This window comes from Mytilus trossulus, chromosome 4 (assembly GCF_036588685.1).
Source record: "Mytilus trossulus isolate FHL-02 chromosome 4, PNRI_Mtr1.1.1.hap1, whole genome shotgun sequence".
Taxonomy (NCBI): Eukaryota; Metazoa; Mollusca; class Bivalvia; order Mytilida; family Mytilidae; genus Mytilus; species Mytilus trossulus.
In genome coordinates, this window is record NC_086376.1 from 63,402,641 (window position 1) to 63,419,729 (window position 17,089).

Sequence of the window (17,089 nt, forward strand, 5' to 3'; positions counted from 1 at the left end):
TAAAAAAGAGGTCACATGTCGAACCTTTTGCACTTAATATTGTGTAACACATCGATATATATTTGACATTGTGTTGTTGTTTATTGTATTTAACGTTATAGCACTAATGATTTCTTTGGGAAATATATGTTACATACTGGGTAGGTATTTTACAATTATTCAATGAATGAACATGGGTTATTATTTTAACCCCAGCTGCACAACTGTACCCAAAATCACATGTTGCCGACCCCCAGTGGTCGATACACGATCTAGTTTCTCGACATTGAAGGGAAACCCCCTATATTTGACCTTGAACGACATCAACCATGCGTCAACATGTTTACATCACAACTTTTGTTGAGTTTTGGATTAAACTGGTTTGTGTGGGTGGTAGTGTTTGTAAACAATGCTATGCTTCAATGAGTACATGGCTGTATATAACTGAAAAAGAAAACTTCAGTTTGAGCAGTTTAAAATGTTCATATCAATGAACTGTTATATATATAACCGTTTTCCAGTTAATAACAAACACTTAGGCCAAAGGTGAAAAAGTGGAACATTCTTTGAAGACTCGTCCGTAAACCGAAGAAAATATATCGGTGATATAAAACACTGTAAAAACGGAACGAACGACTGAAATGATGAACATTATCTGCCCAGAAATTTGTTACGACTAGGTCCTAATTGATAAAAATAACCACAAGTAGAAATGAAGGTAATTATATACTAATACTCTTTTCAAAGTTCCATTCATCTATAATTTTATTTGAAGACTGAGGTTGGCAAATCATATAACGTTAGGCCTCGTAGTGTTATTTTCGTGCAACGTTTTACGTTGACTTTTCATTTCACGTGCCGTTTTCGTTTTTTAAGTTTCACTGTGTTAGATTTAATGTGCGTGCTTTGTCTTCGTTTTTTTCTTCGTTTTTTTCATGTTTCGTGTCGGTACTCCTTATTTCTCGTGCTTGTCCCGCATTTGATTTAAAAGTCAGCCCGGATATGATTTGAAATTATCAAACATGACATACATGTATTAATGAAATGGTTCCAAAAAAAATATTACCCTCTTCACCTATTCATTGATGGCAAATAAGTACTTCAATATTTTTTCGGCTTCAAATCAGATGCAATTAGTGGACGCTAAAAGGTGACTGCATGGCCATCGTGTCCATTAATTATATCAGACTGCATGATCTCAAAGAACGCATGAGTAATATCTTCTAGTACCGTTTTATAAGTAAGATTTTGCACCAAAGATTCCTCTTGGTGGAGATGAACTCTTTTAAAGAACTAATGTAATGGACGCCATCGTATGTTGGTGGACCTTCATGGAATGTCTGTTTTGCAAATGACCACGGATATTTCCTAATTGAATAGACAGATTCGACCTCTTTTCCTATGAATTTATAATTATGGTATTACCAACAAAAAAATTTAATATGCATTTTCTCAAATAATTTTTTGCCATCCTTTAGAAGTCTCCAGTCTTTTTCAATGTCATATTTGGGAACTATTTAGGAGATACCTGTATTGTATTTTAAGTTTGGCCTTCGTAAATCGTAGATACTACTGTCGCAAAATGATACTTATATAGAAAACCAAGCTTAAAAAAAAATACAGTTAGCTCTATTCTTGTGCCACATATGAAAATAAATTCCATTTTAGTAAATATTTGACTTTTTATATGTTCAACCAATTAGTAAAACACTGAAAACTGAAGTAGCTAGTCTCACTGATATATAAATGAATAATGACCAGAATGAGTGAGTGAGAATGGATTTTAAATTATTAACATCTCAATATTAATAGTGTTTGTTAAATCTAAATAAAATATAGATCTCCGATTTCGTTATACTACGTTATTTCACATGCAGGTGTAATACCACCAAATCATGGTACGTCCTATCCGGTTGTAGTATCCGAAAATAGGTCGAAAAAAATATGTCTATTTCAAAACACCATTATTTTTTATTTGGGATTTCAATAGACAATTTTGTATTCTTGAGGTTTCATGGTGACTAAACCTTGTACACAGATAAAATAAGGAGAGAAATTTGATTGGTTTACTTCAAATGATGGTTATATTCTTAAATGCAATGATATGTTATGTGAATTTTTTTCTATAGTACTGGACAGGATAAAACTTTACTCATCAGTCATGCCAAGTTATTTGAAAGTTTTTGAAACAAAGATAAAATTTGCACATTTTTTTGAAAAGTGCAAATTTAACAAAGACTAATATAGGGGAAAATCAATGGTGGTATTACACCTGTAGTAACGTAGTATGACGAAATCGGAGAAATATATTTTAATTAAATTGAGTGTCTGTTCATTTTTACAAGTCAGTTGAATAAATGGTATGACTATTGTCAATTAAAATGATGTTGTGGACATCAACTGTACCTCATTCGGTATAGATTTGATTGTAAAAAATTATGTTATGACTAAACTGATAGCATTGACCAACGTATTTTTTAATTGACAAATTTCTTGCAAAATTTGTCAGAATTCAGACATCGATAAGAAAAATATCACTGATATACAAATTCAGCTGCCACATATGGTATTTATATTATTAATAATCCAATTTTAAGATATATTTAGACCTCAAAGCATGACTGAGTTTTATAGACAACATGACAACATTAAAGTAGCCTTGGTGGTAATGATATTAGCCGCTACAGTGTTGTCATTAACCGTTTACTCGTATTTGACTTGATTCACAAGTATGTGTCCATATATAGTACACGAATGCCCCACACGCACTGCCATTGACTATGTTCAGTTGGCCGTTGAATTGGGGTCAAAACTCAAGTTTGGCATCACAACTAGAAAGATCATATCATCGGGAACATGTGTACTAAGTTTTAAGTTGAGTGGACTTCAACTTCATCAAAAAATACCTTGATCAAAAACTTATACCTGAAGCGGTACAGACGGACGAACAAACGAACGGACCAACGAACAAACGAATGGACGCACAGAACAAAAACATAATGTCCATAAATGGGCATAAGAATTTACCATAAGAATATTAATATAGATGTTCAATCAATAAGTCAGATAATCCTATTTATAAATGCAAGATCAGATACCCTGATGTTTGCAGATATCAAATGTAATGAACGGAAATGGTTTCCTCGGAATCATGTTAACTTGAAGAATACCAAATAGCCTTACTGTGGCACCACAGGCACTTGCATCAGAGTTTTCTCCTATATACCTCAATATAAAGTTATACTAAGGTGTATAAGGGGAAAATATGAGACAAGTGCCTGTGTGGCACAGATAGCCAGAAAAAGGACATCAGACACCAGAGCCGTGAATCTCGAACTACCGTTTGCAATGCCAAAAAGTAATATTATTTCGAGTAAGGTTCATTTCTTATGAAAAATATAGATGATTCGAACGAATGACCTTAAACACAATAAATTATTTGTATAAGAAACAAAAAGTTAAGTCTGTAGGAGTTTGGAAATACCGGAAAACAGTAAAACAAATATTCGCACGTATCTTAATTTTGTCTCAGAGTTGTGGTCTTATTTGTGTATACCTAGCTACGAAACCGTAGCTCTTATGTCCTTATTTTATTTTTTGACTTTTTTCGGTACCGCAAAATAAAAAAAAATATACTGAGTGCCAATGAAAACGTAACACTTTTGTTTTAAAAAAAAATCTTATAATTTTTATTTTATTTACCGGTATACTAGAACTTTGTATAGTTGGTTTAAAATGGCTTTAAAGACAATTGACGACAACTTTACGGTTAAAGAGTAATTTTTGGAACAAATGCGAAGTGAGGGTTATTTTGAACGGACATAAACCGAGTTCACCGCTTTTCAACATACGCACCATTTTCACGATTTTGTCATTTAAAGCTTGGTTAATGTCATGAATTTTCCCGCCCTTATTGTAAGGAAACTGCAATAAACATCTGAGTAAATGCCAGGACTTTCTGACAACCAGCGACATGCAGTTTTGGGCATGATCCAATGAAGCCTTTCACTGCATGCAATTACACAAGACTGAAGTTGTAGCCTCTACAATAACCCAAATCATCCACAAATTCAACCAAAATGGATCATTAAATGATAAGTGACATCCCAGGGTACAAAAAACAAGAAACGCTCAGCCAGACCGATACATTTGATCTTAAACATATTCGATATTGACTCTGATGGGTGTACAAAGGTCACGAGAGTTCAATGGTGGTCACGGTAGTTCCTTTGGAGCAATTTCAGTAAAGCACCATTTGCACATAAATTGTTAAAGAGCACCAAAGTCAGAGAGAGCCGTGGTGTAGTGGTTAGTGTATCGGACTGATAACACAAAGGTTCCTGGTTCGATTCCCGTTGGGATGAAAATTTCAGGAACTCAATTTTCGGCTCTCTCTTGACACCATTTGCGAGTATGGTCTTAAGGAAACGATGATAGTCCGTCGGAAGGGGACGATAAATGGCTGACCCGTGTTAAGAGAGAGCCATATCTCTTGCACGTTAAAGACACCCTTGTAGATTTCGAAAAAGAGTAGGCTAATGCCGCTACAAGGCAGCACTCGCACCCGCAAAGTGGAAAGGGATTAATATAAGTTGCAAAACTTGTTTCCCAATCCACTCTAAAGAAATATGTTTAAACTAAAACTAAACCAAAGTCTTTCCTTAGTGATATCTAAACGGCCGTAAGGCGTAAATATCGAATTCTGTAGACCATAAATCATTCATTGTGTACCGAAAACCTTCAGTGGTGGTTACATAGACATTTGGCACCCATCTTGGCCAAAAGTCATGTGTTTCGCGCGATTTTGGTCCGATCGAGCACATTTTGCATCAGATTGGACATGGTTTAGACGATGAAAACCACCACCAATATCATAAAGTCAGCTTGAGTTTGATATGCGGGACAAGTGGAACAACATTCCTCGAGATCACATTAAACGTCCAGAATGATTAGTTCCACGACGCTGTCGTGATTGCGCTACACAACGGGGTTGTAACATGTTTTGTTAGGACTGTGAGTTGATGATTCGACATTGGATGTTTCGTTTACCTATAGCGTCTGAAAGATGACAATGAAACATTTTTGTTTGATATCGATCTATTGTTATAATTGTTAATTTTCAAGAACAATTTATTTTGAAAGATTATCATTTCCAATATAAATTTTATTTTTGAAAAAACCAAGTGTTGCGTTTTCATCGGCACTCAGTATATATAAAAAGGACCATAAGAGTTACGGTTCTGCAGCTAGTGAATACCCTTCACACCATTTCACCAATACACATGAGTTAATAGTATACAATTCATAACATAACGGAGTCAAGTCCAAAGTTTCATTTCAATTACATTGAACACACAAATCAACATAGATATATTCTAGTATAAAACACAGTATACTAACGGAAACATTCATTCATTCACTCAGTTTTTGTACTACACTGTGCATGTTGTCTCCCTTTTCCCATATTTATCGTATTTTTGTTAATGAAAAAAAAATCTTCACAATTATTTGTACACTTTAATTCAGTTCCTTGCCAGTACTGTCTTGATTGACAAATAAAATGTGTTGTTATTGTTGTTGTTGTTGTTGGTTGATTTTGTTGTTGTTCATAGTAAATATGTTAATTTATGACGTCCATTATTATCTAATTTTGTTTGTGTTCTTTTCGGTGATCTGTTGCTCTGATTTGATTGGTCATTTCGAGTGACTATGTCATTGCATCACGAGACCAAAGTTCCCGTACTTTCCATACCAAAACAAAGCTCCATTTTGATGGAAAACGTAAACAAAATATTACATTATAAAATTTGAAGTCCAGGATAGTTGACATTATATGACAAAATTGGAATATAGTCTTGGGACATTCAAGTTGTAAGTAGAAACTTACTTGATTAAATATCTTTATTTGTAAATGTGTTAAAAAAGAATGCATGATATGTTGGCCCGTGGTTATGAAATCAAAACAAGTTGTTTACCAAGTAGAAATGTGTGGTTTTAAACTGTTGAATCTGTTGGGGAAAACGGTAGTTGGTTCATTAATAAATTGGGTTACGTGTATTAAGAATGAGTAATTGTTTTATTGCCTGCAAACATAAGGGATTGTGATGAAATCCGTCATCGACCTGATGATCAGGGTTGTTTAAGGTCAAGGCTTTTTTTTTAGTATGTGTATGGCTGCTAAAAAGATGACAGGATATTTTGTCACATCATCATTTAATTTTTAAACCTCAACTGTCAATCATCAGTGTGTTTTCTGATAGGGCCCAATAGTATGCTAATTGGGTTGAAATTTACGTTTTAAAAATAGGAGAAACTTGAGGTGTGCCAAGCGAGGTTATCATTATTCTTGACACTTGACCATTCACATATTAAACTTACATCTAATTTACTTTCATTTCAATTGGGAATTTTAACAGTCTTTGTGAAAAAGTGTGAATAAACTTTAAAAATAGACCATGGAAAAAAGAAATTTCAATTGTATACCTTGGTTTGATTTAAATAGTTCAAGGAGATTTTATATGTATAACAGGTAAGAACAGTACAATATGTCTTTATAAAGAACATTTATTGGAACATCTATACACTTATTTGAATATTTATCTATTGCAATATATTAATTGTGTCTGTTTAGCTGTACTCACAACTACTTTGAATTATACAACACTTACATATGTATACTTATAGTTATACATTGTACTTTATATTACACAATGATGATGAATGTCTCAATTTGTCCATCAAATTAAAGTCACAAGTTTATTTGTCAGTAGTGTATTTATATTTGGGAAATCAGTTAATAGTCATCTGTATGACAAGACTTTCTAAATTTTAAACATTTGTAGGTCAGAAGTAGAAACTAAATTTCATTTGATAAAAAGAAGTTTAAGAAAAGAAGATTAATTATACACGGAACAACTTTTTTCATTATGATATTCAGTGGCTGATTCAGTCATTTTCAAAAGAGGGGGGGGGGGGGGTTCCAACCCAGGATAAAGCAGTGTGCCAACTATTTACCAACCATATGTCCTAATTCAAAAGCATTAAAAAAAAAGGTTGGGGAGGGGGTACATGGGGGTACCCCACCCACACTGGATCAAATACTGATTTGCAATAATAAGTTTTCATAGTTTCAAATTGTAGATACATGCACATTATGTTGTTAACATATTTTAAATCCAGTTTAAATGAAGCACTGGCTGGTTTCTATGTATACATTGTATACCATTATATACAACTGAAATAAACTTGACAATTTAATCTTTTTAATGGTTTACATGTATTTTTAGGTCATAAACATGTACAGGTGTGCATGTATCTTAATTTTAGAAAATACAGTCTTGTAGACAGTTTTATACATATACATTAACATCAAGGTCCAATACACATGCAAAAATACCCCACCTTACATAAGTACAATCTGTCATCAGTCATGATGACATCTATTACAATCACATTGATTTTTATTGCACAATTTTAATTTTTTCATAAATGAGTTACTTTTTTGTAAATAAATGTACTTTCAGTTGCATACCATTAAATTTTTTTTTAAATATTCTTTCGAAAGAATTTAAATCATGTAAATTGCCATTGTCAGATTTTAAGATAGAGAGGGAGCAGAATAACCAAAACTAGAATATTCAAAATGCTAAGCAATTAAAAAAGAGTGAACTAGAAATTTCTTTTAGTATTAAAGGTCCAGTTTTGTAGTGAACAAACCATGGCATGCTGCATGATAAGTCTAATTTATTTGATATCGATTGATAAAACAATGTACACATATGTACCTACCTTAGCTATATACATGTAATAAAATGTAATAAAATGTACACACAATTTGTTTATTTTCCAGTTTTTGTTACCCATCCTCGTCTTGTGGTTGTTATTACAATTGTATGCCATATACACCAGTTCAACAACAGATGACCTTTGGTTACAACCAGGCCCAGCAACGGGTAAAATTATGTTTTTGAAAATCGATTGCATGAAAAATCTAACAGGTTACAATTTTTTTTTATCTTTCCTCTCTTCAAATGCAAAATAAGCCTGAAAATGAATCGGTTTTGAAAAATTACAGATATTAATGTATACATATTGTACTTACATGCAATCATGGATATTTTTCAAGGATAGAGGTTAAATTTGGAAGATATACATTTGCGCAGAAAGATGTTCGCTTCAAAAATATAATCGTGGCCTTGAAAGGGTTTCTTGATCACAAGTCTGGTAATAACACTTCCTCGTCTTAAACCATGACCTTTTTGTAGACGAATAATTAACTGGACAAAAAATGGGGCAGGAATTGATAAGTATATGCCCAGACAAATCAACTTCCTTTAGTATTTGTTGGTTGTCTAAGTCATTTGTAAATTGATAAGTACATTGTAACATGAATTATAGATGCTTATTAATAAATGAGTAATGCGATATGTATATTATTAAGAGTAATACAATATGTACATTATTAAGAGTAATACAAAATGTACATTATTAACAAATGAAAAGGAAAATTTGCTTTTTAAAGTAAAATAGCAGTAGAAGGTAAATGAATTAAACTGGATAAAGAAGTAAAATAGATCTACTTCACACCACTTGGTTAAGTAGCAGGAATTTGTAATGTCCTGCAGTGGTGAATGCAGGGGAAGGTTCAGGCCGGGTTGGAACCCTTTTTTTTCTGACCACCAATGCATTGAATGGGGACATATGGTTGGAACCCCTATTTATCCTGGGTTGGGAACCCCTTTTAAAAATGACTTGATACACCCCTATTCTGAAGGAGTCTTTGAATACAGGGGACCTATATAAAGCTATATCATACTTTAAATTTATTATTTTTTTTAAAATTTATTAAATTTAAATCATGATAGCTTCTTAAACTTGGCTTGCTCAAACCATTGCAATAATCCTTGACACTAGATTTTTGTTTTTTTAAGGATGAGCTAATCTGACTCTTTGTCACCACACCTGAGGTTTGAAGATGGGACACATTTCTCAAAGGCATAGAATATTAGATATGAAATCCTTTAATATTGTTGTTATTGCCTGCCTACTCTCTGTCATATTTGTTTTTTCATAAATTGTATTTTTATGTGTATAAAGGCCATTTGTTTTCTTGTTGGAATTGTTTTACATTTTTCATGTCATCTGACTATTTAGTGTGGGTTTTCTCAATGTTGAAGACCATCAGGTGACCTATGGTTGATTGTGGTCTCATTGGCAATCATATTCCACATCTCATTGTTTTTATATTTTTTTGATTTAAGATCTGAAATTCAATGTTACCGGTAGTTGTATATTGATCAACTGACAGCTGTTTTCCTACAATTTTACAAACATAAACAAAGGGAGACAATTCAAGCAGAAATTTCTAGAATATAAAATTAGACCTTTAAAACCAATATTGCATAGATATCCATTTCAGTAATTTTAAAAAAGTGCATCTAACAGCATTGAAACATTGTTTTTTTTTGTCATCAAGTTCAAAAGCTTTATGTATGAATTATTTAAAGATTATCTTGTATTTTTCAGCCAAGAAGAATGGATCCATATTTAAGCAGTGTATATGTAACTGAACAATCATTATATGACCCACCTATAAGAGACAAAACAAGTTTGGATACATCAGTTTATGCATCTAGTCCAAATTCATTATTCATGTATGAGCAGGAGAAAGCTGACATGCAAAGTTCCCTTGGGAATATGACATGTAGTAGAAAGAATGAGGACTTTGACTTAAATTCTCAGTTGGAAACTTCTTGTGATATTGCTCTGCCTATGTCTAAAGGTTCACCAATGTTCATAGCAGAAACATCAGAGTCTCAGTCCAACGCATGGCCAATGGACACAAAAAGTGATGTGGATTTTCTAAATTGTGATGTTTTTCAAATGGATGAAGAAATGGACAACCCAACTTTAGCTGAACTGAATGCTTCAGAATCACTATTAGATGATTTAGCTAGCATAGTTGGTCCAAATTCTAGTGTCAATGACAAAAATAAAACATGGAAACAAGAAAATGGGTCAGAAATCTCTGAACAAGTGCAGCAGTTGAAGGGCAATTGGTCTTCAACAGTTCAGCTGCCTCAAACATCACAGCAAAGTTCACTTGCTAGACCTGTTTTTTGTGGGAGAAAACCATCAGCAACTGTTACTTCAGAATCTGATAATAACACTGTATCAACCAGAATGAGTCAGTTGCTGCACATTCGAACCAGTCCTACTAAAATTGAATCAGAGTCCACCACTAGTCCAGTTCAAAGTGTGCCTAACCCAAAGATTCCAACAAGTCCTGCAAAACGAAAACAGAATATTAGTAACAAAGAGGTTGATGAAAAGTGGGAAGAGATCAAACATTATATATACGATGATGATGAGCAGGACGAAGACATACCACAACCAAAACAAACAAGACTTAGTACAGGTAATTTTATAGGGCATTTAAATGTATTTATAACCTTTTCATGTCATCTCAGCTAAATTGTTGTTCAATAGAGTGATTTTCAGAAAATCTTTCTCAATTAAGGTCAAGGTTTGACTTAAAATTCTTTTAAAAGGAAACATCTAGATATCTTTTCACTGTAATTAAAAGCAATTAATATGATTTAAAAAAACTTTATGTTTATGTCTGTTAGTGTATACATGTACTACAAAAAATTGGAACATAATTGTTTATCTTTAAGATAAGACGTGCAGTAGTACATGTACATGTACACTTGGTAACATATTGATTTTTGTTGTTAAAAATGAAAGAAAAGAGGGTGAAATATTTTTTTTTAATAACCTGATCTGATGTGCATGTACACAAACATACATGTACATGAATGAATATAAATCGTGTTTTAATTACAAATTCCTAGCGGTAACAGTTGATTATTATTCTTTTGTTAGACTCTTACAAGTCTGTTGTAACATCCAATGATGAATCGGACATGGAAAGTGATCGTGAATCTCATGACTCAGGTAAATAAATATATAATGTACATTTAAGGAATGACTGTAATATTTTTTCTGTCTATGAAGAAATAACATAAAAAATGTGGTGCACACTGAAATGACTGAATAACATGCGTAGCGAGTTCTTTAACAGTGTGCACCACATTTTTTATGTTATTTGGAATAGACAGAAAAAATATTACAGTCATTTCTTATAATTTAATTTTAAATTCCATTTTAAACCGTAGAAAACCATGAAAAAACGTTGATGACGTCAAGGTCACATGACTAAATTATGTCTATGGGCTAATAACAAAATAACGTCAGTCAATCAGAAGACGTGTTACATATATGCATCCAAAATTAAATTATTGTTTGTTGTTAGTGTGTATTACAGCTAATTTCCTAATGCCTGTAAGTAAAACTTTGGAAGGCTTGCTTGCTCTGTTTGTATAAACATTAATTCAAGCTTTGTAATTAGCATTGACATCTTCAAACAATATATAAATACATACAATGTACTCTAACCTAAATATCATACTTAAATTAGATTGGACGTTATCCCAGTTACAATTGTACAATATTCAAACAAAGCAAGCAAACTAACCTAAGTCTTGCTTTACATGCATTAGGAAATTAGCTGTAATGTAAAATTTAGATTCTCAATCATACATTTGTACATGTATGTATTATTTGTATTAGCATCAAACTGATGAAATTTACACACACAAAAAACCAACGAAAGCTTAATCTGATATTTGATTTTACCAAGTACACTTTATTAGAATTTTATCAAACGTTACTGTCAAATATTCATGTCACATTACTATGATTGTAAGTAAATTATAGTTACAAATATGATATCCATACACTCATTTTAGTTTTAATATCTGTTCTCTTAAGATACATGTAGCTTAGCCATGAAATGGAACAATATACATGTACTTGTCCTTCAGTTAGCATTAGTGTCAATCATCATGATCATAGCACCATATATTTGGTTCAAGTGAATATAAAAATCTAATGTATCTTATCCTTTGTTTTGTAGATTCTGATTATGATGACAACAGTCAAGATTCGTGGTCATATAAACATGAAACGGACAGCTCGCAGAGAAAGTCCCGACAGTATTTCTGGCAATATAATTTACAATCAAAAGGACCTAAAGGTGCCCGTGTTAGTTTTGAACAATTAGAACAAGATGATCCACATGTTGTGAAGGATTTTGAAGATCCAGTATTTGATCCTGTGGCAAGTAAAAATGTTGCGGGTACGACAATACGTCATGGCGGTAAAGCTCGAAGAGGAGACGGAACAGATGTCTCTCCGAATCCAAAGAAACTTTATCAGATTGGACAGCAAATTAACAAGTTAAACAAACAAATAGACTCTTTTATTCCATTGAGTGAAATGCCAGTCTCAAGTCGGAACAAGTCAAAAAAAGAGAAAAACAAATTGGCTTCTAGGTAAGCTGCAGAATCTTATCAAATTTATTATTATGAGAACAATTTGTTTCAAAAATAAAGGGAGAGAATATTTTAAAATTTTATTAATTTTTTGTGTTCACTTACTGGAAATCTCTGGCGTTCTGTAAATATGATTCAAATGTAATTTAGTGAATACTGATAATCCCTGCAATTCTACTTTATGCATGTAAAGGAAGGAAAAAGCTTAAGAACAGTATGAGACCTTTTGATATTTCCATCTGATAGTACATGTACATTATGCATACATAGTTCCAATCTACATGTTTTTGGGACATATTATTAAAAAATGTATAACCCACTGTGTGAAAAAAAATGTAACAGCAAGCATATGGTGTAAAAAAAAACAACAGAAAAAAAATAAATTTAAAACAACAAAGGCATTATAATGAGAACTCTTCACATTAAAGTAAACTTTTCTAAGTCAGCCAAGACTAATTAAAATGTATTTCTAAAAGTTATACTGTACCCCACTTGGTTGAATATATTCATACTTCATAATGAAACTTTAATTATTTATATCCGGAGTATTTTTATTTAATTAACTCAATTGTCAAATGATTGAAATACAAAATATAAAGAACACAAACAGTTACAACTATAAAATGCACAGTAAATATGCACCAGATGCACATTTTATCAATTAATGTCTATTGAGTATTCAGCATGTTCAGTGATGCTAACTTAAATTAGAAAGACCATTCCTTAAATTTCATTTTCTCTCCTGTACGAGTTCAGAAAGTTCAGAGGGCATTCAAAACTCATGTGTCATGGAGAGAAACTTGCAACACCATATTGCAAAAACAAAATATGATGAAAATATAAAAAGAAGATGTGGTATGATTGCCAATGAGACAACTATCCACAAAAGACCAAAATGACACAAACATTAACAATTATAGGTCACCGTACGGCCTTCAACAATGAGCTAAGCCCATACCGCATATAGTCAGCTATAAAAGGAAAGACTCCACTGTGAAATGTAATTTTCTGTATGTAATTAATCCATTATTTTACTAGTGAATTGCTTAAAAATTTACATAATGTGAATGTCCCTTCTATTTCCAGAGCTTGTCGTCTAAAGAAAAAGGCCCAACATGAAGCTTACAAAATCAAGTTACATGGGTTAGATATGGAACATAAGCAGCTGTTACAACTTACACAAGATATGAAGCAGAAATTTACACAAGTCCTTCAGAAAACTCTACCAGAGAGGAAAATAGTCAAACAAGAGGGCACAGATAACCTTCCAATGACACAGTACTTAGAAAAAACAGCAGAAAAGGCTTATAGTGAGTTCATAATACATTTGTTTGATTTATTTAAAATTAGTGTAACTATTACATGTTAAACATAATCAGGACTTAGGTAAGCCAACTTGATTGTAAGCAGAAATTATTTTCTAATAAAGTGAAAAGTCAAAAAGTTAGGTAAGTGCCATATTTGGTTTTAAGTTTAATTCTAAGACGTTGATTTTTACATCCCAAAAAAGGTCAAGATAAGGGATTTTGGTGAAAATTTGACAAAATCAGCTGGATTTCAACCACATAAAGGACCAGTAAACATATAGCCCAGGCGTCGACAAGCTTAATATTCAAATAAGACATGTTAAATGTCTTCACAAACATTATTTTAAAAGATCTTTGTTGTCGACCTATGCACTCTACGTTTCCGGTCAAATAATCTTTGGAAATTTACCCATTTTCATTGATTTTATCGTGAAAAATCTATATGAGTACAACTTGTGACATCATAATCAAAGTATCAAACGCAGAAACGTAAAATTTTCAACAAAATGGCTTATATCCGATCTAGTCAATGTATTAGCTATAATTTCTCATGATATTGGGCAATAAATCCGATTTTGAAATTTACGCTGAACAAGGGGGCCATTTTAGGACCTTATCGAACATACTCCTTTACCATAGCCAATTTCTTCAATAAGTTTGAATTGTGTAAATAGTGGATTATTACGGAAGTTTCTAAAAAAATATGTATTAAAAACAATCAGAAATTTGAATTTGCATTAAATCATTCTATTCTTATCTTTTTCAGCATACAAGGTTGCTGGTGATACATCAGAATTTGTAAACCGAGTGCTTTGTAAAGTGGAGGAAGGGGATCCTACAGGTGGTCTAGATCAATCATAGACTTGACATTATAAACAAAATAGACTATAGTTCCAAACACTGTGATGACTGTTCGAAAATTGTTGTTATCTTGGATCTAGCCTTTAGTTTTAACTTTGTGATTCTGACAATTATAACTAATGGGTGTGTATCTTCATGTTGAATTCAAATTACATTATTGGTGCAGACAATGCGAAAAGTTTTGTTGTTTTCGTTGAATGCTCAAACTATTGACATGGTTACAGAGAATGTATAGTTGCTTATGTTTTGTATATAATGGTACATTTTATGTGTTTATCACTGTAAATACATTGTTATTTTATTCAAACAAGGGGAAAATTGTGTAAATAGTACATATATATACTAGTGTGGTTTTATGTAAATATTTCATTTGCTCATTTTGAAAAACAAATCTGAAAGACTTGTAATTTGTTGATTAAAAAATTAAATGCAATAAAGTTTGATGTTAATTTTGTCACTTTAATTTAATTAAATTAGAAAAATAGTATTTTTTTTTCTTTGGCCTATAACCATGATAACATGATTTAAAGAAAAAAATGTATGCATTTATGGCTTTAAAATGTTTATAAATCTTCAGTTTTATGATTTTACTAGTCAAAAATTTCTCATGTAAATACAGAAATGTTCACTAATCCATCATTTATTTGCTAGTCAAACATTCAAATTGTTAGTATTTCATTGTAATATATCACATCACTAGGAAATATGTGGAAAGTTCAAAATTTCGAAGAAACAAATTTTTGACAGACTTTCCAGTTTCATAAATTCATAAAACTAAAAAATATAAATAAGTTTAGTTTATTTTTTACGTTCACTGTAATCTTTGGAAATCCTCATGTATTATTCACAGTAGATGTAATCAGAGTCCATTTTATTTGTTGTTGTTGTTGTTGTTGTCTATTTATTGTTTGAATTATTTATTTTAAGTATTGGTTACTCTACTGCTAACAATTGTTTTTGAAACACTATTATTAGTGATTAGGAACTTTTTTTTGTGGATTTTGCATGTTAAAATAAACCATGAATTTAATTGTTCTACAAATTAGTTTTTGATAGGATATGTTTTTGAAAATTTGTTAAATAAAACCCACAAAAATTGGTACCCACAAAATACTAAAATCTACAGTTTTGACATATGTTGATTGTAATTTAAGTTCACATTCACACATGTATTGTTAGAATGTGCGGTTATTTTATATGAAATTTCTGTACACATTCTGTAACATATATTTGGTACTTAACAAGGGAGGATACATTTTAAAAAGGGGGGTTCCCAGCCTGGGACAAAGGGGGGGGGGGGGGGGGTTCCACTGATATGACCCCTTTTAAATGCATTGATCGTCCAAAAAAACGGTGTTCCAACCCCCGGAACACTCCCCCTGGATCCACCACTGCTTAGGTATCAAGGCAATCCTCAAACTCATCAGATGTTAGTGTAACCAATGTTAATCTTAGGGAATTATGTATAGAAACCTTTTTTTATATATTTTGATATAGTGCCATAGTAGATAGAATTGTGTGTTTTTATATGTTGTATATAGTATATCAATAACTGCTTTGATAGAAAATAGTGCTTAGAAATATTGTTAGGCTTAAGTTTAATCCTTTAGTTATTGATGCTTGATTTCTTGCTGACAGCATATACATCTTGTATATCTGTTAGAATTTGATGTATTTTTGCTTTTTTATATGCTGTGTTGTCATCCCTATTTATACCAAAATCTAAAAAATGTATAGGATTATAATTGAATAATTTTAAATGTTGAAAAATTAGTTTTAGTATATACTATTTTTTAAGAAATTATAAATAAAAAAAAACAAAAAAGAAGAACCTAATTATATGAGAACTTGCCTATATCTGAAACTTTTAACAAATGGACCCAAAAGAGTTAAGATGTTATCATTTCCCCCACACCAAAATTATTACAATTCTTCCATGCATTTTTTAAGTAATCCATTTCATATAATTGACCCAGTAAGGTATATCATAGTGCTTTTGAGATAACAACACTTTACTATAGCTATACATTTTGTATTATTATAAAGAACTACTATGGCTCATTAAGGTCAGTATGTAGTCATTAAATTTGATGCTGTTGTATTATGTATTGGACTTTATTGAAGTATTGTTAATGTTGTATAATACAAATACAAAATTGTAGATTCCTTTAAAATTGCAAAGTCCATTCAAAAAAATCTACTTTTGAAACATTTCCCCTGTAGTTTGACTGCAAATTATTTGTTTTATACATTTTCATTACTTATCTATAAAATTACAATCTATCTTTCTTAGTATGTCAGAGTAAAAATGAGAATTATTTAAACAGTAATTGATCATTGCAAAGACTGGTGAAGCATTTATTACATGAAATTTATCATTCTTTACTACACAACTAATAAGGATTATTTACTGGTCATTCTAAGACCAGTGGTCAAGTTATTTTTCATTTGGTTACAACTCTAACAAGTTTGTTTTGATGTAACCTGTACTTTGGTAACCTGTTATATATTTACTGACCAATTGTTTGTAGTTAAATAAGTATTTTT

At 31.7% G+C, this 17,089-nt stretch overlaps 1 protein-coding gene across 6 annotated transcripts; it reads left to right on the forward strand.

The window, feature by feature from the left end:
* Positions 1–493: 493 nt before the first annotated feature.
* LOC134715735 (CREB3 regulatory factor-like) lies at positions 494–15,828 on the forward strand. 6 transcript variants are annotated; one of them, XM_063578118.1, is made up of 7 exons: positions 494–697; positions 7,829–7,931; positions 9,505–10,396; positions 10,864–10,935; positions 11,957–12,374; positions 13,461–13,684; positions 14,448–15,827. In XM_063578118.1, exons 2-7 carry the CDS (start codon positions 7,872–7,874, stop codon positions 14,540–14,542), a joined length of 1,761 nt encoding a protein of 586 aa, XP_063434188.1. In that variant the 5' UTR covers positions 494–697; positions 7,829–7,871; the 3' UTR covers positions 14,543–15,827. The 6 variants fall into 6 exon arrangements, with proteins under 6 accessions (XP_063434188.1, XP_063434186.1, XP_063434189.1 ...); XM_063578116.1 differs by lacking the exon at positions 494–697 and adding an exon at positions 5,682–5,850; XM_063578115.1 differs by lacking the exon at positions 494–697 and adding an exon at positions 5,969–6,508.
* Positions 15,829–17,089: the final 1,261 nt, after the last annotated feature.

Excerpts from the sequence above, each read along its gene's own strand:
- LOC134715735 (XM_063578115.1), top strand. The coding sequence starts at position 6,435 with ATGGAAAAAAGAAATTTCAATTGTATACCTTGGTTTGATTTAAATAGT. Across the intron at positions 7,932-9,504 it reads ACAACCAGGCCCAGCAACGG|CCAAGAAGAATGGATCCATA; the intron begins GTAAAATTATGT and ends TGTATTTTTCAG. Across the intron at positions 10,397-10,863 it reads ACAAACAAGACTTAGTACAG|ACTCTTACAAGTCTGTTGTA; the intron begins GTAATTTTATAG and ends TTCTTTTGTTAG.